Source organism: Ornithorhynchus anatinus, chromosome 12 (genome assembly GCF_004115215.2).
Source record: "Ornithorhynchus anatinus isolate Pmale09 chromosome 12, mOrnAna1.pri.v4, whole genome shotgun sequence".
Taxonomy (NCBI): Eukaryota; Metazoa; Chordata; class Mammalia; order Monotremata; family Ornithorhynchidae; genus Ornithorhynchus; species Ornithorhynchus anatinus.
The window spans coordinates 39,794,409-39,815,570 of NC_041739.1; the positions used below are offsets into that span (position 1 = coordinate 39,794,409).

Sequence of the window (21,162 nt, forward strand, 5' to 3'; positions counted from 1 at the left end):
GTTCTTTCTATCCTGTTTTTTCACTGTAATGCGCAACAGATACCACTGATTGATCCTTAATTCGGGAAATGCATCTTGGTCACCTACGGAAGAGCAACTGGGCCAGATGACGGGATCTTCCGGCCTCCTGTCTCTTCCCCGCTCCAGTCCGTACTTCACTCTGCTGGCCAGATCATTTTTCTACAAAAACATCAATCAATCAATCAGTCGTATTTATTGAGCGCTTGCTGTGCTGACAGCTTGGGAGAGTAGAATACACAAAGTCACATTCCCTGCCTACAAAGAGCCTGCAGCCTGGGCACTTGTTCATTCATTCAGTTGTATTTATTGAGCACTTACTGTATGCAGAGCTCTGTACTAAGCACTTGGGAGGGCTCAACGATATAACAGTTGGTAGACACATTCCCTGCCTGCAAGGAGCGTGCAGTCTAAAAGGGAGCTTGTGGTCTAAGCAGGGTAGAATAAAGGATTTAAAGGAATTTTGAAGCACGGCAAATGATGCGAAACAGAGCAGCTCTCCTTGAACGTATGTCTAGATCGTGAGCTCACTGTAAGCAGGGAATGGGTCTGTTTATTATTATAGCGTATTCTCCCAAGCATTTAGTACGGTGATTTGCTCACAGTAAGTGCTCAGTAAATACAGTTGGGGTTGGGTGGGCTCAGCCTGCTTTTGGCAATGATTATAACCTTGTTTCCACACCTCCAGAGAGGGGGTTTGACAGAGCTTTGGCCCTGGCATTGGGTGCCTCTCCAGGTCGGGTGAGGGAGAGATTGTTCAGGCCCTCCCCCCAGTCCTGATCTTGTCCTGGGCCAGGTTCTGACCCGGGCAGTGATTGGAGAAGCAGCATGGCCTAGTGCATAGAGCACGGGCCTGGGAGTCAGAAGGACCTGAATTCTAATTCCGGCTCTGCCATTTGTCTGCTCTGTGACCTTGGACAGGTCACCTAGCTTCCCTGTGCTTCAGTTACCTCATCTGTAAAATGGGGAATAAGACTGTGAGCCCCATCTTCTGGACTGTGAGCCCACTGTGGACAGGGATTGTCTCTCTTTGTTGCTGAATTGTACTTGAACCTACCCCAGTGCGTGGAACAGTGCTTGACGCATAGTGAGCACTTAACAAATACCATCATCATTATTATTATTAATAATAAGTCTCACAGCTGACCCAGAGAGGTGAAGAGAGGTATAATAATAATAATAATAATGATGTTGGTATTTGTTAAGCACTCATTATGTGCAGAGCACTGTTCTAAGCGCTGAGGTAGATACAGGGTAATCATGTTGTCCCACGTGAGGCTCATACTTAATCCCCATTTTCAGATGATGTAACTGAGGCACAGAGAAGTGACTTGCCCACAGTCACACAGCTGACAAGTGGCAGAGCCAGGATTCGAACCCATGACCTCTGACTCCCAAACCCGGGCTCTTTCCACTGAGCCATGCTGCCTGATTCCCCAGGCGATGATCATCTTAGGGTAGGAAAGTGTGGGCCGAACTCAAGTCTTCGATATGCCATTAAGCAGTGAATAATTGTGAGAAAACAAACATTCACCGATGTTTCATTTGCGCTCTCTCTGAAGATTTAAGAACTAATATCTTGTTACTGTGTTACCGTTCCAATTCATAATGCACCAAAAGCCATTGTATTCATATGACTGTTTATAAACACTGCAGTTTGCACGATACTCGTTGGAATTAAATGCACACAGATTAAGATTGTAGATAAACATTGGTCCAAATGCCTAAGGCCAGGAGGTTTCTTCTGCCAGGCTTGTAGGAAAAATGTTTGTTTTATTTTTTTCTTTCTTCCTAGATGTGTTTAGTGGAAGGGGAAACTTTTTTTTATGGTATTTGTTAAAACACTTCCTACTTGCCAGACAGTGTGCCAAGCGCTGGGGTAGATAAAAGATAATCAGGTTGGACACAGTCTGTGTCCTACAAGGGGTTCACAGTCTTAATCCCCATTTTACAGATGAGGGAACTGAGGCACAGAAATGTTAAATAACTTGTCCAAGGTCACATGGCAGAGCCGGGATTAGGACCCAGGTCCTCTGACTCCCAGGCCCGTGCTCTTTCCACTAGGCCATGCTGCTTCTCATTGGATTTTTAGATTTAATTGGGCAATCGTTAATCTTTTTGAGATTTGTATGCAGAGTTGATCGAATTGGTTATGATTTAACAGATGTCAATGAAACTCTTTAAATGGAGAAAGGCAATGAAACTAAAGTTGCAAGCCGTTCTGTAGGATGCCGTTTGAAAAGGTTTCTTGTACCTGTTAGAGGAAAACACACGTCCAGATAGGAAGTTGGAATGTTCGGGCAGAAATATTAGAGGAACTTACGCTGGCTCGATTGATTTAATATTAGTAATCATTATGATATTTGTTAAGCATTTACAGTGTGTCAGGCACTGTTCTAAGCATTCATTCATTCATTCAATGGTATTTATTGAACGCTTACTCTATGCAGAGCACTGTACTAAATGCTTGAAAAGCCCCGGTGTAGATACAAGATAATCAGCTTGGACTCAGTCACTGTCCCACACAGGGCTCACACTCTTAATCCCCATTTTACCGAAGAGGGAATTGAGACCCAGAGAGGTGAAGCGACTTGTCCAAGGTCACAAAGCAGACAAGTGGCAGAGCTGGGATTAGAACCCATGGCCTTCTGACCAGGTCGGTGCTCTGTCCACAGGGCCTTGCTGAAGGCCGGTTTTGAAATCCCTGCAGCAAGATCTAGCTATCTTTTGGTTCTATAAAATATTCTCTCTGCCCCTCACCAGCTGATCTTCGACATAACAGATCCCTTTCTATCCTCTCCTAATAATTCTTCCCCTTTTACTAGGGCGAGAGACTGTAAGTATTTGCCCGCCGCTACATTTATTCAGCCTTTTCCTACAAGCAAATGCCCAGGAGAAAAAAAAAGCTAGTAAAAGTAGAACAGAGGGAAACTATCCACAGCAGGGAAGCAGTGTGACCTGGTGGATAGAGCATGGGCCTTGGTATTCGTTAAGTGCTTACTATGTGCCAAGCACTGTTCTAAGCGCTAGGGTAGATGCAAGCTAATGAGGTTGTCCCACGTGGAGCTCGCAGTCTTAATCCCCCTTTTACAGATGAGGTTACTGAGACACAGAGAAGTTGAGAAGCAGCATGGCTCAGTGGAAAGAGCCCGGACTTGGGAGTCAGGTCATGTGTTCGAATCCCCGTTCTGCCACTTGTCAGTTGTGTGACTGTGGGCAAGTCACTTAACTTCTCTGTGCCTCAGTTACCTCATCTGAAAAATGGGGATGAAGACTGTGAGCCTCATGAGGGCCAACCTGATTACCCTGTATCTCCCCCAGCGCTTAGAACAGTGCTCGGCACATAGTAAGCGCTTAACAAACACCAACATTATTATTATTATTATTGTTATTAAGCGGCTTGCCCAAAGTCACCCAGCTGACAGGTGGCGGAGCCGGGATTAGAACCCGCTGCTCCCTACTTCCCCTGCCTTTGATTTCCTCAGGGGTGTGGCGAGGGTGCCATGATGGTGGCTGCCATTCTTAGGAGGTGTTGATCATGTCGCATTTCATCGTAGGTACCCATCATATCTGGCACCCGAAGTAATTGCCCAAGGAGTCATCAAACCTGGCGATCATATGCCAAGCGAGAAGCCGTTACCGTCTGGCCCCAAATCGGACGTGTGGTCTCTCGGCATTATTTTATTTGAACTTTGCATGGTACGTATCCAAAAAAATAGGATTGAGGTATTTTTTCGAGATGGGTTTTGCTTCATAAACGTATTTTTATGTGGTATTTAGAGATTTGTATTTACTTGCAAACTAAGGAAGTAGACTTCACGTTCAAGTACCTTTTTCCTTCTCAACTTAAAACTTTTCATGAGTAGCACCTGACCTTGGAAAAGTTTGAAGTCCTTTAAAAGCGGAGAACTCATTTTTCCCAGTTCGTAAGCTTATCCATGGGTGAATGTTGGATGATGAAGTAAAGGCCTTAATTTTGGTGTTGGTTGGGTCTGTCAAGTTCTGGCATCTCATTCTTGGTCATACCCTTTTCTCAGTTTGGATCTGTACTCCCACTGCCCGTTTTTGTCGGCCGCCTGTTTTGTTAGGATTACAGGGAGCTGTGAAGTATTTTTTTGTTGCAAATAGTTTTCCGTAGGATGGGCATTTAAGGGGTATTATTATATTCACATATTTGCTGTGTTGGCATTTCCTTTCAAATACTTAAGACCTTAAGCTGTTTGAATGTCAGGCATTAGATATTTTAAAACTTAAAATATTTGAACTTTTTTAAAAATTGACTGTTACAAGCTTTGAAAATAGCTGACAGAAAACTATTATCACATTTCCATGCAGTTTTGACATTTGAAAGATGAAACCATCATGTGGGGAAAAAAAAGTTCAAAATGTATATTGGAATTTGACTGATTTGGTAATTTACTCTTAATTAGGGAAGGAAATTATTTCATAGCTTGGACATTGCTGAAAGGCTTAAGTTTCTACTAACATTAGGTAAGTATCATCTTCATAAATAAAGCAAGCATATCATTCTTAACCACTTCTCGTGACTATGCAAGAGACAAGATAATTATTGTTAATATATATTTCTCTCCATCTGTAGTCTTAACTTTAGAGATAGATGTAAACGATGAAATACTTTTTGTGGCTTTCAAAAGAAAACACAAACTGTCTGACGTTGCTTAGAAACCAACTTAGTAACAAAATTGTTTCTCGTAACCTCATAGAGAGGTTATCTAGTTCATCCCATTTCTTCCAGGAAGAATGGTATTTAAACCATTCTATATCCAGAAGAGCTGCTGGTTTGGGGATACTTTGGCGGGATTTATTTTGGTTTGGTTTAATCCTCTTCATGGGTAAATTTAAGTTAGTGTTCTTTTTCTGAGAGCTTCACTGCATAAAGGTAGGCAGTGTTTTGGTTTTTTTTAATGTTATTTAAGCGCTTACAATGTGTCAAGCGCTGTTCTAAGCGCTGGGGAAGATACAAGTCAATCAGGTGGGACCCAGACCCTGCCCCACATGGGGCTCACAGTCCAAGTGGGAGGGAGAAAGGTTGCCCTGAGGTGTGACTTCCCCAAGGTCACACAGCAAGTAATAGACAAAGTTTCTAATGCCAGGTTTAGAACCCAGGTCTTCTAACTCCCGAGTTCTTTCCACTAGGCCATGCTGCTTCTCAGACCACACTGTTTGTGGGTTGGTTTTTTCTTTTTAAAAAAAAAAAAAACCACAAGAAAATCCCAAAATTGTTTACTTCTGAGGGGGAGCATGTGTGGCTTTGAGCCCATGATGGAAGGAAAGGAACAGACTAAAATGTTTTCTTACTTTTGATCTAGCTAAATATTTGGTTATAGCTAGGTCGGAGGTGGTGACGCTACCTTTTCCTAAATGTTTTCTTTCTAGAACCCTCCTTTCATGTATTAATTTAAATAAGATCATTTCCACAGTGCTGTTCCTACAGGTAAACAGAACCCGTGTGGTAACGGGAGTTGGAAATGAGAGAATAGGAACAATTAGAAACTGACAGTCTTCATCATTTTAGTAAACCATTACAGTAACAGGCAGTTTGTCTGCAAAACAGATTTTGAAGTTAAGTGGAATCTGAGGGGATAATAGCATCACAAATTTCAATATCTTCCCCTCTAGACTATAAGCTCCTAGTGGACAAGGAACATGCGTTAAAGCTTATTTATTGAGCACTTACCGTGTGGAGAGGACTGTACTAAGCGCTTGCAAAGTACAATACAGCAAAGCAAAAACGTCTACCAACCCCGTTGTCTTTTACTCTTCCAAGTGCTTAGAGTGGTGCTCTGCACAAAGTAAGCACGCAACAAATGCTATTAATGAATTGATTTAGTATGCAGTTTTTGGGGGGGGTTGGGGGGTTTGTTTGCTTTTAACTTCTTGCATTTATTACACAATACCGTTCTGCTGTTTACAGGCTGCGTGGATGATACTGTGATTGTCCTGGCTGAAGAACATGGATGCCTAGACATCATAAAGGTTTGTCTTTAGGCCAACGCACATTTATTCTTTAGATTTTATCTTCTGTATAAGATTCAGATAGCGTTCGCATAATGTCAGCAATGTTTCATGATTGATTTAGTGTTCAGTGACGCAACAGAATAAAAATGATTTCCCCCTCTAGACTGTAAACTCGTTGTAGGCAGAGAATGTGTCAGCTTATTGTACTCTGTAAATTTTCCTCTCTCAAGCACTTCGTACAGTGCTCTGCACAGGGTAAGTGCTCACTACCATTGAATGAATGGTACTGAATGGGAAGCAATGAACGGGAAGCAGCGTGGCTCAGTGGAAAAAGCCTGGGCTTCGGAGTCAGAGATCATGGGTTCGACTCCCGGCTCTGCCACTTGTCAGCTGTGTGACTGTGGACGAGTCACTTCACTTCTCTGTGCCTCAGTTACGTCATCTGTAAAATGGGGATTAACTGTGAGCCTCACGTGGGACAACCTGATTACCCAGTATCTCCCCCAGCGATTAGAACAGTGCTCTGCACATAGTAAGTGCTTAACAAATACCAACGTTATTATTATTATCATCATTATTATTATAAATGAATGATTGTAAGGCTCTTGAGTCCAACAATCAGATCTTCTCCTTTGTACCCTCCTGAGCACTTGAAGGCTCTCAGTAAATACCATTAAAGTTGCAGACATTAATGTACCCTGTCTTCATGAATGGACTGCTTTGTCTGCGTGTGGATTCTTTCATAGATTGCAGTGTACAAGAAGACCTTCCCTGATAAATCGCTGTATTCCCTCCGACTTCAGCACTTCTGTGTCTCCTAGGCCCTCAGATATGAGAAGTTGCATGTCCTAGTGGATAGAGCCTAAGCCTGGGAGTCAGAGGACCTGGGTCAAGATGTTGCACGATGTCTCTGAATAAGGCTCGTGTGGTGAGAGTGGCACGATGCCAGCTATTTTACCATTAGAGTGGTTCCTTCTTGACAGCTCTTAGTACATCTTAGAGTTACATCGATGAGGGCAGAGAGAAGCAATTCCCCAGCAGTGACTCTCTGACTGAACTAACTTGCTTCCCAAGAAGAGAAAGGGAGAGGCCGAGGGGTCAGAGCCCCATCCTTGCCTCTCTAAAGAGGGAGCAGCATGGCGTAGCGGATAGAACCGGGAGTTAGAAAGTCTAATCCCGTCTCTGCCATTTGTCTGCTGTGTGACCTTAGGCAAGTCACTTCACTTCTCTGTGTCTCAGTTCCCTCATCTATTAAATAGGGATTGAGACTGTGACCCCCCCGTGAGACAGGCACTGTGTCAAACCGATTTGCTTGGATCCACCACAGCGCTTAGTACAGTGCCTGGCACATAGTAAGCACTTAAATGCCATGATTATTATTATTATTATTATTACTGTTGTTCCCTCGGCAGTCCAGGTCAGTCTGCTCAAAATCCAGATAAAGTGATTGGGAGTTTGGTTATTTTATTCTAACCCCAAATTGCAAGATTATTGCTGGAAACCTCCCCAAAATGACCCAGTAATGGGGATTTTGGCCTAGTGGTTAGAGCACGGGCCTGGGAGTCAGAAGGTCATGGGTTCTAATCCCGGCTCAACCACTTGCCTGCCGTGTGACTTTGGGCAAGTCACTTAGCCTTTCTCGGCCTCACTTTCCTCATCTGGGATTAAGACTGGTAACCCCTTGTGGGACAGGGACTGTATCCAGCCCGACTAGGTTGTATCTCCCCCAGCGCTTAGAGCAGTGCCTAGCACATAGTAAGTGATTAACAAATATCATCATTATTATTATTATAATATTGATTTTTAACAATCCTTTTCACTTTTTATATTCAGGAGCTCCCTGAAAATGTGATGAGTCTGTTGAAAAAGTGTCTCACCTTCCATCCTTCGAAGAGGTAAATGACCTTCCTTCTAAATGATTCCTAACCTGGGCAAGAATAATTCTGGGATTCTATTACAATAGATGATGTATATTTAAACCAGTGTTAAAATATCTGGAATGGAAGAGAACATGGCATTAAATTAATTTGGCTCACTGTTAGAAAAGTGTTAAAGTAGCTTTATTTATGTTGTCCCTTTCGACTAAAGTACAGCTATTAGAGTGATTTTTCTCAGTAAATAATTAAACAGGGCAGGCAAAGACACAGAGTCATAGAAGCGTCGAAAGAATCGAAAGAAGGTATCCAATCCATCCTCCGCTCTTCGGGTGATAATTCTCCCTTCTGGAAGGCATAATTAGAGAAACAAGGTGATTCCAAACAATTAAGCTTGAGGAGCTAAAGGTCTATTACTAAAGAAGCAGCAGCCTGAGAAGCAGGCTGGTCTAGTGAACAGATCATTGGCTTGGGAGTCAGAAAGTCATGGGTTCTAATCCCAGCTTTGCCCCTTGTCTGCTGTGTGACCTTGGGCAAGTCACGTAATTTCTCTGGGCCTCAGTTACTCCGTCTGAAAAATGGGGATTGAGACCGTGACCCCTATGTGGGACAGGGACTGTGTCCAACCCGATTTGCTTGTATCCACCTCAACGTTTATTACGATACTTGGCACAAAGTAAGCGCTTAACAAATATTGTAATTATTATTAATAGGACAGAGGCTGCTCAGCAAGATTTATTGAAGGAGATTGCTTGGCAAGAGGAGCAGCGTGGCTCAATGGAAAGAGCCCAGGCTTGGGAGTCAAAGGTCATGGGATTGAATCCCGGCTCTGCCACTTGGCAGCTGTGTGACTGTGGGCAAGTCATTTCACTGCTCTGTGCCTCAGTTACCTCATCTGTAAAATGGAGATTAAGACTGTGAGCCCCACGTGGGACACCCTGATTCCCCTGTGTCTACCCCAGCGCTTAGAACAGTGCTCTGCACATAGTAAGCACTTAACAAATACCAACATTAATATTATTATTATAGGGAAGGAAGTAAGTTGATGATTATCTCTAAAAGGATTTCTGGTTCATTTTTGAAGTCTCTTCAAGAATTTGAGTATGGCTAGTTTATCTGTTCTCTAGCCTAGTTGCTTGCTGCCCCTTCTCGCTAATTTACTTTGATTATAGTGTCCCCTTTATAAGAGTTTAAAAAAAAATTATGAAGATATGCTCTAAAAAGAGAAGGAGGTTGAAATATATTCTCTGGAAGTTAGACCTCAGAGAATGAAATGGAATGGAAAGGAAAATCACAGAGTTTAACTCATTATTCAGCTACTTTGCCTGTTGGGAAGATCCTGTAAAATTGTGGATGCGGATTCAGACAAGGAATATGAAATGGGGAAGCTGCCTATGGAATGATTTTTGACAGGCTGCTGGGTATAGCACAGTAATGCTTCTAGACTGGGAGCCCGTTGTTGGGTAGGGACTGTCTCTGTTGCTGAATTGTATTTTCCAAATGCCTAGTACAGTGCTCTGCACACAGTAAGTACTCAATAAATACGATTGAATGAAATGAGTGCAGGGCTCCCAATGTTCTGATATGTTAAAGAATACCTTCCATTTGAGTCCAGTTGATAACACCAGATTTTTCCATCTCTTTGTGAGACATTGGGTCACCTTATTTCGTTATGATGAAATTTCTTCCCTTTTGCTTCGTGAGTTTTTATATGCCTGTCGCTTGTGTTCTGTATTTTCCACGTCTCCCAAGACCAACCCCGGATGAGTTACTACGGGACAAGATGTTCAGCGAAGTGTCCCCTTTGTATCCATCCTTCCACAAACCCGCTGGTCTGTTTTCACCTTCTCTGAGATGTGCTGATTTAACTCTCCCTGAGGACATCAGTCAGCTGTGCGAAGATAAAGACATGAAAGGTGTGGGCAAACGTGACTGTCCTCTTTCGGATGATGGGCCTCAAAAACTGCATTTATTTCCACATAATAACATTCCATAAAACACAAGATAAAAGTAACTTTTGTGATTTTTATGTAATTTTCTTCTATTATATTTGTTGGGCTAGCTCAGTGGCAAGAGCACGGCCTTAGGAGTCAAAGTTAATTAATTAATTATGGCATTTGTTAAGCACTTACTCTGTGCAAAGCACTGTTCTAAGCGCTGGGGAGGATACAAGGTGATGAGATTGTCCCACGTGGGACTCACAGTCTTCATCCCCATTTTACACATGAGGGAACTGAGGCACAGAGAAGTTAAGTGACTTGCCCAAAGTCACACAGCTGGGAAGCGGCTGAACCGGGACTTGAACCCATTACCTCTGACTCCCAAGCCTGGGCTCTTTCCACTGAGCCACACTGCTTCTCTAAGAGAAGAGGTCGTGGGTTCTGATCCCGAATCCGCCACGTGGGACAACCTGATGTACATGGACATTACAGGGCTGAGGGAGACGTGAATAGAGGGTACAATGGTTTAAGGGGATAGAGCAGGGGCCTGGGAGTCAGAAGGTTCTGGGTTCTAATCCTGGCTCACCACATGTTGGCTGTGTGACCTTGGACCTTCTACGGGCCTCAGTTACCTCATCTGTAAAATGGGGCTAAAATGGGGCTAAAGAGTTTGAGCCCCATGTGGGACAGGGACCGTGTCCAACCCGATTAACTGGTATCTACCCCAGCTCTTAAAACAGTTCTTGGCACATAGTAAGCACTTAACAAGTACCAAATTATTATAATAATAATATTTATTAGAACATCATTATTATTGTTATTATTAGTGCAAGGATAACACAGAAGGGAATGGGAGAAGAGGAAATGAAGGTTTAATCGAGGAAGGCCTCTTAGAGATGTGATTTTAATAAGGCCTTGAAGCTGGGGAGATTGTATGTCTGTTGGATATGAAGACGGAGGGAGTTCCAGGCTGGAAGCAGGACGTGGGCAAGGGGTCAGCGGCGAGAGAGACAAGATCGAGATGTACTGAGTGGATTGGCGTTAGAAGAGAATGAGAATCAGAAGTTTGAAAAGAGAGACTTCAGGAAAAAATTCATATGAAAATGAAGGACTTCTTGAATTCACTCATACACTCCAAAACAGGAGGTTGTGAATAGTATATTTGGAACTTTTATATCATATACCATTCATTCAGGTGGCTGAGAAGCAGCGTAACCTCGTGGATAGAGGCCTCGGGGTCAGAAGGACCTGGGTTCTAATCCCGACTCCATCACTTGTCTGCTGTGTGACCTTGGGCAAGTCACATAACTTCTCTGTGCTTCAGTTATCTCATCTGTAGAACGGAGATTAACACTTTGAGCCCTATGTGGGACTTGGACTGCTGTTCACCTGATTACCTTGCCTCTAGCCCAGTGTTTAGAGGATTGACTGGTACACAGTAAGCATTTAAATACCAATGGAAAAAAAAGCATGAGCCAGTAGATAAGTCGAATGCAGTTAGTGGCAGAGAGCATCCCTCCAGTAGTAATTTTGTTTAATGGGTAAATGGTGTCAACATTCATCAAGCCCTGGACTTGTATTTTGAGCATTCATTTTCCCAGCTTCTCCTTCACTGGCATGTTTTTCATAATATTTATGAAAATTTATGATTTCATAATTACATTTATATACATTATTGCCTGTCTCCCCCTCTAAACTGTAAGCTTGCTTTGGATAGGGAATGTGTCTGCCAGCTCTGTTATATTGTACTCTCCCAAGTATTTAGTACAGTGCTTTGCACACAGAAAGCGGTCAGTAAATATGAATGGTTGACTGATCATTCTGCCTTATCTATGCCTGAAATTTGCATTTACTTGGGGTTTTTTTTGGCCCTATTCTCTTTCTTCTCCATAGCTCTTTCAGAGATATTGTGTGTGTTGTTGTTCAGCTTCGATTAGCCCTATGCTTTAGATAAGGTGTTAGTCTCCTACACAAGTGAGAAGCTAGGTGTGTTTATTCATTTCTTTGAAATCCCCCAAATTACTACTTTATGTCTTGATTTCTACATATCCATATCAAGCATGGTAAATTAAAACTCGCTTCAGTTCTGATTGTGATTTAATTTTGTTATTCTCCCATGTACCAACACAGGAAAATATACTTTGTAATGAAAAACATTCATTTCCTCCCTTTTGTTTTATTGGTTATTTGTGCTCTTTTTGGTGAAGTAAAAATGCTGAAATGGACATTTTATCCCCACTTGGCCTGAATATACAGAATGCATCCTTCTGCTTTTGACAGCATGTGGTCCTATGTTTTGGATATTCCAAAGGGAAAATTATTATTTTTAAAAAAACTATAACCAACTTCATGGCAGTCCGTAATGATCTTGATTTTTGGCTTTAAAACTAAGTAGAAAACAATTGAGTTGTTGGAAAGCTGTGATTCACTTCTGTTTGGTGATTAATAGATGCAGATAGCGATTACCTAGCAGAACGATCCATTGAAGAAGTTTATTACCTGTGGTGTTTAGCTGGTGGAGACTTGGAGAAGGAGCTTGTCAACAAGGAAATCATTCGATCGAAACCTCCGGTCTGCACACTTCCCAAGTAAGTAAAGAAAATTAGCTCTCGGGAATGGAATGGGGTCACGGGGAAAGGATGGCCAAATGGAAAAAGAGTGGGCCTGGGAGTCAGGGTTCTAATCCCAGCTCTTTCACTTCTGCGTGATGTTGGGCTAGCTACTTAACTGCTCTTTGACTCAGTTTCCTCATCTGCAGAATGGGGCCTCTCGCTAGACTGAGTGCCCCATGTGGGCTAGGGACTGTGTCTGATCTCCTTATGTTATATGTTTCCCAGTACTTAGCAAAGCTCTTGGCACATAGTAAGTGCTTAGCAAATATTATCATCATCCTCATCATCATTTCCAAAAATGGGAAATTGTAGACATTCTGCTCAATAATTCTGAGGCAAATTGCCAGGGGTGCGTGGGCAACTTGATGAGAACTTCATGGTTATCATCAGTCATCCTTCCTCTCTACAGAACTATCCCCTGGCTTCCCATATTCCTCCACATCCAATAGAAGCTTCTCACAGATTTTTAGTGTCAAGGCTTTCAGTAGCTGGCCCTCCCTTGCCTGTTTACTTGTATTGATATCTGTCTCCCCCCCCGTCTAGACAGTGAGCTCGTTGTGGGCGGGGATTGTCTCTCTTTATTGCTGCATTGTACATTCCAAGCGCTTAGTACAGAGTTCTGCACACAGTAAGTGCTCAATAAATACGGTCGAATGAATAAATGAGTCATCATCATCAGCCAGAACTATTGATTCGGCACCTGTGAGGCACAAACCATTGTGGATGTAAAGGGAAAGTAAAGGAAATATGGTCGCTGCCCTTAATGACTTCACATTCCGAGATAAGTGAAATGGAAACAGTTCAGTCAATCCGTAAATGGTATTTATTGAGTCCTTGCTGTGGGCAGAGAGCACTTTACTAAGCAGTTGGGTGAGTACCATCCAGTAGAGTTGGTAGCCACTTTCTCTGCCCACAGGGAACTTACAGTGTAGGGGGGAAACAAACACTAAAATAAATAGCATATATACATAACCGCTCTGTGGCTGACGGTGGGATCCAAAGAGAGAGAGCGAGTAGAGGGGAAATGGCTTAATCTGGGAAGCCCTCTTTGAGGAGATGTGATTTTAGGAGGGCTTTGAAGGTAGGGAGAGTGGTGGTCTTTCATATATGAAGTGGGAGGGTTTTTTCAGGTTAGAAGGAGGATGTGGACAAAGGTTCGGTGGCGAGGTAGACGAAATCGAGGTATGCTGAGAAAGTTGGCATTAGAAAAATGAAGTGCGTGGATCGGGTTGTAGTAGGAAAGCAGCAGGGTAAGATAGGAGGGGGATAACTGAGCGAGTGCTTTAAAACCACCGGGAAGGCGTTTCTGTTGGATGCAGAGGTGGATGGGCAACCACTGGAAGTTCTTGAGGAGTGGGGAGATGTGGAATGAGTAATTTTTGAGCAAAATGGCCAGGCAGCAGAGAAATATGGACTGGAGTAGGGAGAGACAGGAGGTAGGGACGTTAGCAAATAGGTGGGGTAAGATATGTACTTGGATCGGCATAGAAGCAATTTGCATAGAGAGAAAAGGGCAGATTTTAGGGATATTGTGAAGATGATAATAATAATAGTGTTGGTATTTGTTAAGAGCTTACTATGTGCCAAGCACTGTTTTAAGTGGTGGGGTAGATACAAGGTAATCAGGTTGTCCCCCGTAGGGCTCACAGTCTTTATCCCCATTATATAGATGAGGTAACTGAGGCACAGAGAAATGAAGTGACTTGCCCAAGGTGACACAGCTGACAAGTGGCAGAGCAGGAATTCAAACCCATGACCTCTGACTTCCAAGCCCGGGCTGTTTCCTCTGGGCCACGCTGCTTCCCCATACCAGCAGGGTGTGGTAACAGATTAAGTATGGGGGTTGAATGAGAGAGGTGAATTGAGGGTAATGCCAAAGTTTGGGCTTGTGAGACAGGATAGTGGTGTTGTGTACAGGAATGGGAAAGACGGGGGCGAGGACAGGCTGTGGTTCAGAAGAAGAGTTCTGTCTGAGACATGTTAAATTCGAGGTGACGGCAGGACGTGTGAGGACAGGGGAAAATACCAGATTGCAGAGAAGGAGAGAGAGGACAGGGCTGGAGATGAAGATTTGGGAATCATCTGCATGGAGATGGTAGTTGAAGCCATGGGAGTGAGTTCTCTAGAGACCCAGAAGAGGACCCAGAACTTAACCTTGAGACAGCGGAGGAGCCTGTGAAAGAGAATGCGATCACACCTCACCAGCGCCAAGTACAGTTCAGTCCCGATTAGACTGTAAACCCGTCAATGGCCAGGGATTGTCTCTATCTGTTGCCGAACTGTACATTCCAAGCGCTTAGTACAGTGCTCTGCACATAGTAAGCACTCAGTAAATACTGTCGAAGGAATACAGTGGTCTGCACACCGTAAGCGCTCCGTAAATGATTGATTGAAATCCACTGCACCCAGCCGTAGAAGTAGAGGGTCTGGGTCGCACTCCTGATTTTTGCTCTCGTTTTTGTATGTGGTCATTTTTGACAGAATGTTCAGTCTCTTCTGCTGTGTGGTCTTTGTTAAATTCAGCTCATGCTGAAGAACAAGTTGGGACAAATTAATGTGTCCTAACTTCACTGGATGAGATAAAAAGAACAAGATTCCAATCAGATGATTTAACTGAGATGGAATCAGTTCCTTTCTTACGTCAGATAATGTAGAGCCAAGCATCAAGCTGTTTGTAAATGGAAATGAGTTTGATAGCCTAATGGATAAGCATAAAGCCAAATGCCTTCCAGAGGAAACTTCAGGACTGCCAGAGTTTGTCAAAATGACAAGTTGCATTAGCCCCAGAATTTAGGTGAAAAGAATCACTCTGCCATCCCGAACTTGACTGAAGCAAACATTTAATCCTTCACTATAAAAACGGGCACAAAAGGTACTTTCCAAAGCCTAATTATCTTGATCGCTATAGAGCAATTTTGAAAGTGAGCCTAATAATTTCAGCTCTAGAGTGCGACCCTTTACACTTCGGCAGTTAAATAATTCCCTTCCCTCCTCTATTTTTCATTACCATTGGATTAAATCATCATCAAATCAGTGTGTTTTTCCCCCACACTGGATTTCCACTTTCTATTCTTCATTCATTTTATAATACATTTCAAGTTATGTGTTTGGGTCACTCTTTTACATAAGAATAATGCTTCCTTCCTTGAGGGAAAGTCCAAACAGTGAGGATGATGAGGTCTACAGATCATTACGATCATTCACCATTATTTTGGTTATTTTTTCCCTTTTTACATTGTAACTTTCCTTACATTATTCTTTATCATTCTTCCTTTGATCACTTCCCACCCACAGAACTTTAAAATGATATGCTCTCGCAGCTTTTCAGTGAAGAAAAGGAGCTTTTCGAAGAGTTCCCCACGTCATCTCTACTAATTCTATTATACTTTCCCGAGGGTTTAGTACAGAGCTCTGCAAAGAGTAGGTGCGTGATAGTATGGACTGATTAGGTGCGGATGGGGCAGAGACGATACTAGGGGTAAGATGGGGTTGGATGGGAGTGAGCTGATGGGGGGGACGACATAGGGAGAGGGAGATGAGAAGTAGTCCTGGGGAAGAAGGATGGGTGGGGATGGGGGGAACAACTTGAAGTGTTTGGAAGGGTTAGATGGGAATGAGTTGAGAGGGGCCAGTGTGGGTTGAAAGGGCGGGGAGGTGGGGGTGATTAGAGGGAGGGGATTGAGAGGGCATGGGGAGGGCAGAGTGTTTAGGAGAGAAAGCCCGGATAGGTAGCAACAGCGTGAGCTGGAGTATCTGGCGTTGGCCGTGTGTTCCTCCCTCTGCCGTGATCATTTCTGAGGGTGTGTCGGTTGAGTCAAAAAGAGGCAGCATTTAAAACTATAACCAGAATTTGGAATTTCCTCTCGCCCCTTTTGAAGTTTCCTCTTTGAAGATGGTGAGAGCTTTGGTCAAGGACGCGATCGGAGCTCCCTGTTGGATGACACGACTGTGACCTTGTCGCTCTGCCAACTGAGAAATGTAAGAAAATTGGAATATTTTAACTTTTTCTTTAAAGAGAAAGGCAGTGGCCATGTTACCAGTGTAATTCGGTGGTTGGCTTTCACCTCAAACTGCATTTTTACTCCAGGTTGTATTGGATGGGTGTTCACTTAAGAAGAAAACTAAATCTTTCTCCCCGTACAGGTTGGCATTTTTGAGCAATGAGTCAACAAGTATCTTCGAAAATAATCCAGATTAACCCTAGAAACCTGGAGGGTTCACTTGGTCTAGTCTCCCCCCTGGATTATTTCTGAATTACGAGAGAAAAATGAATTTATATACTCGTAGCCCAGTACCCAAGTGTATTTCTTTCTAAGTATTTTGTTTTATACTAAAGGTAAATTACAGAATTGGAAAATAACATAAAAAGAATATGGTATTTCGGAGATTCAGCATTCTGGCAGTATGTTTAATACCTGAACCGAGAGAGGCTGGAATGAAATCCAGCGGAAAAATATAACTTTAGATTGAATTCTTCAAATTCCAGAACAGCTACCCAGTCAATCCTGGAGGCCTCACACTCCCTTTATCTACATTAAGGTAAATGGAAGCGATCCCAAGAACCCCTCAGCACACCTACTTGTCCTGAGGCAATTTTCCTTCCACCCTCTGCCCCCCACTATACTTCAGTGAGGACCATTAGCGAGAGTTCCTTCCACCCTCTGCCCTAGATTCCATACGAGAAGCAGCGTGGCCTAGTGACAAGAACACGGGCTTGGGAGTCAAAGGACATGGGTTCTAATCCCACCTCCGCCACTCGTCTGCTGTGTCACCTTGGGCAAGTCGCTTCGCTTCTCTGTGCCTCAGTCACCTCATCTGTAAAATGGGGATGAAGACTGTGAGCCCATGGGGGACAACCTGATGACCTTGATTCCACCCCAGTGCTTAGAACAGTGCTTGGCATATAGTAAGCGCTTAATAAATACCGTCGTTTTTATTATCATTACATGGGAAAAATTGTTTACCTGCTTTTTAATTAAGCGTTTTGCCTCATCCTTGCTTTCCACCCAATTTTTGATCAATTCATTCAAGTCACTTGAGGTGACATCCAGATAGAGATGCCCTAAAGATGTCTTCAAGTTGCCCTAATAGAATCCGAGACCCTTCAACACCGGTGCAGGTGATCTGACAGATTGTATTTTGAGTGGATATTGTAGATCCACTGTGTATTCAGAAAACGAATTTTCTCCATGTGCATTTTCTTACTCCTGTTTGAAACACACCCTTTGTGTCATTAAGACCATAGACGAAAGTGAAGTGTAGCTCTTCAAGAGGTAGTCTTACATGGGCTCCGCACTCGCAGGACAGGAACAAGGAGACACAAAAATCCCTACCCCTAAATGTGAGACTCAAACACCCTGGAAGTGAGTTTTCAGTTGGGCAGCACTCGGATGTGACACCGCTGAGGAAGGCACTTGACAGGGCCTTACCAGCAACTTAGATCTGCCTCCAATTTCTCCTTGTGACTTTCTAAGTCTCAGATCTCTGACCCACAGAAAGCCTTGCCAAGAAACATCAGTAGCTCACCTAGGAGTGAACCTGGGAAGGTAATCATAATTACGGTATTTGTTAAGCGCCTACTATGTTAAAAGGAAGTGATTAGGTTCTGACTTGCTTAGTTGACGGGATAAAAAGGAAGCAATTAAACTACACGATGTTTCACAACCCAGTTTTAATGCTGCTTCTTTTTCACTTCATTGATTTACTGCTTTTGAGAAAATATAAAACCCATTTGGAAAACGATGAGGTAATGACATTTGAGTGCCTCCAAGTAGTTGCTGGCCCAACGGGTATTCCCGTGTGGAAACTCACCTGAGTTTTTGCTTATCCTAAACTCTTCACAGCACTCAAACATGCATCATTGTAAGATGGCCTATATTACTTAACGCCCCTCTCGGGATCGCACCTGGAGAGTTTCCAGTGCTCTACCAGTCTCAACTATGGGAGGGAGAGTCAAGTAGAGGCCGACCCATTCCATTCCTAGGTTGGCCAGTGGCTAGCGAGTGGAAGGCCATCTGCTACAAGTCAAAACCTACCTGTGCTAGGCAGCAGCGGCACGGGAGAGAGTCGAGGGCAGAGACTTAATTTTACTGCACAGAAGGAGGCGATACTTCCGTATTTTTAATCAAGAAAACCCTATGGATCCACTTTCAAAACAATTGCAGATGGCGGTGGGGTTTCTGGAAGAGATGTGTCCATTGAGTCGCAGTGGGTCGGAAATGACTCAATATCATAAGACAAGACGATATTATTTACACCCAAAATGCTGAATAGTAACCATAAAATACTCTCACTGGTTAGATTTTTGACCTATCAAAATCAAATACCAATTTCTCAAAGGTATAAATGCAGAGTAAAAAAATGCACACAGTTTTCATTTTCAGGGGAAATTCTATTCTCCGTCTACACCCACTCCGTTGGAGAATTCATTTGGTCACGTGCTTCAACGACCAGCTTTTTGCAGATGATTCCCGAATCTACATCTCCAGCCATGATCTTTCTCCCTGTCTTCGGTCTCGCATTTCCTCTTGCCTTCGACACATCTCTACTTAGCTGTCCTACCATCAGCTCAGACTTAAACTGCTAAAAACAGAACTCCTTATCTTCCCACCCAAACCCTGTCCTCCCCTTGACTTTCGCATCACGGTAGATGACACCTCCATCCTTCCTGTCTGACGAGCCCGTAACCTTGGCATTATCCTTCACTCCTCTCTTTTATTCAACCCACTAAATCCTGCCGGTTCAACTTACACAACATCGCTAAAATCCACCTGTTCCTCTCCATCCAAACTGCTGCCATGTTAATTCAATCACTTGTCCTATCCCACCTGGATTACTGCATCAGCCTTCTTGCTGGCCTCCCAGCCTCCTGTCTCTCCCCACTCCAGTCCATACCGCACTCTGCTGCCTTGGTCATTTCTCTACAGAAACGTTCAGTCAGCGTTTCCCCACTCCTCAAAAAAACCCCAGTGGTTACCCATCCACCAAACAGAAACTCCTTCCCATCGACCTTGAAGTTTTCAATCACCTCACCTCCTCCTATCTTACCTTGCTACTCTCCTACTACAAACCAGCGCACGTATTTCACTCCTCTAATGCCAACCTACTCACTGTACCTCGATCTCATCTACCTCTCCCTGCCCCTCGCTCACATCCTGCCTCTGGCCTGAAATGCCCTCCCTCCTTCATATTTGACAATTACTCTCCCCCCACTTCAAAGCCTTAATTAAAGCATATCTAAGAAGCCTTCCCTGACTAAGCCCGTTTTCTTTCACTCCCTTCTGCGTCGCCCTGACCTACCCGCTTTATTCATTTCCCATCCATATCTCACCACGCTTAGGTACATATCCATAATGTATTTATAGAAATGTCTGTCTCCCTCTGTAGACCGTAAGCTCATTGTGGGAGGGGAATGTTTCCGTTATGTAGTTCCTTCGTTCAATAATATTTATTGAGCGCTTACAATGTGCAGAGCACTCTACTTAGCGCTTGGAGTGTACAAATCAGTAACAGAGACAGTTCCTGCCCTTTGACGGGCTTACCGTCTAATCGGGGGAGACAGACAAGGGGAAGAACATCTCATTAAAAGATGAGTTCTTTTAACATCTCATTAAAAACATCTCATTAAAAGATGAGGTAGTTCTCTCCCAAGTGCATAGTACAGTACTCTGCACCCAGTAAGCGCTCAATAAATGCGATCGATCGATTGATGTCAAAATCAATTCAGCCCAGTTTTTTGGCCAAGCTTTATTAGTCGAAACAATTTTCTCTGACCTTTGCAGTCTTGCAAATGCTTTTCATGGAACACTGCACAGTGGCAGTAATCAAAAGAGGATCAGTGACGAATTCTGGGAATTTGGACTGCTTTCCTCTAATGCTGTCAGTCCTTTTGCTTTTTCCGAGGAATTCTTACATTCCTAAATGTTTCACGTACTACTACCAAAAGCATGATTGCTTAAATTGCATTTTAGGGGGCTGGTTATAGTGCAGAACCAAGTTGTCTCCTCAACGTGTCTTATATTTGAATTAAACTGACTGGTTTAGAATAAGTAAGAAAACCACTTACATGTAATTACTAACCAACTTATTTATGTCTCAACCTCCCCTGGTAAAGCTTTAAATGCATTAAAAGTGTGTGGTGGATAGTTTTTTAATGATCCTGGCTATCTTTTTTTAAATTTCTTACTGAACCAGTACTTTGAAAATGTTTTAGCTATTTAATTTGAAGGCTGATGTTTGAAGAGTTCTAAATGGCTAAATTTGAATCGAAAAGTGGCTAACGTCTATGAGAGATGTTTGCGGAAGTCCGTCTGATGCTGCCAAAGAGGATAGCTTTGACAAATAGGAACGTGATCCACATGTAATAAAAATAGGAAATAATTTTAAGACCCCCTCCTTGCATAGGCCTTATAGTTTGACATTCTTTTTCCGTTATCATACCGATCACTATTGATGCTGCCAATGCCCATGCCTAAATATTTTCTTTATAAATTCACAGAGACTGAAAGACGTTGGTGGGGAAGTGTTTTACCCTCTGCTCGAAGATGAGTGAGTATGCACAACCCAATCAAACCCTGATTTTGCTCTGGCTACTACTATTACTGTTTTACAGTAGTCTTTGTGCGATCTGCACGTTTGATTTAATAAGTGCCCCCTAACGAGAAGAGAACCTTCCAGCCTCGGACCTGTTGAATTCCCTTGGCCCGTATTCAGTCATTTTCCTCCTCTTGTCCCATCTCT

General features: G+C 43.2%; 1 protein-coding gene and 1 non-coding gene across 3 annotated transcripts in view; both read left to right on the forward strand.

Moving 5' to 3' along the window:
- TBCK (TBC1 domain containing kinase) overlaps positions 1–21,162 on the forward strand; it is a 229,226-nt gene that overhangs the window by 58,687 nt on the left and 149,377 nt on the right. For both annotated transcript variants that reach the window (XM_029076457.1, XM_029076458.2), the window contains exons 6-13: positions 3,576–3,717; positions 4,449–4,509; positions 5,954–6,015; positions 7,831–7,892; positions 9,624–9,787; positions 12,261–12,399; positions 16,302–16,401; positions 20,921–20,970. In XM_029076457.1, the coding sequence (XP_028932290.1) occupies positions 3,576–3,717; positions 4,449–4,509; positions 5,954–6,015; positions 7,831–7,892; positions 9,624–9,787; positions 12,261–12,399; positions 16,302–16,401; positions 20,921–20,970 (780 nt within the window). The remainder of the gene's footprint in view (positions 1–3,575; positions 3,718–4,448; positions 4,510–5,953; positions 6,016–7,830; positions 7,893–9,623; positions 9,788–12,260; positions 12,400–16,301; positions 16,402–20,920; positions 20,971–21,162) is intronic.
- LOC114815727 lies at positions 18,311–18,448 on the forward strand. Its single transcript, XR_003763530.1, has one exon. It is a non-coding gene; the product is annotated as a small nucleolar RNA SNORA7 (small nucleolar RNA).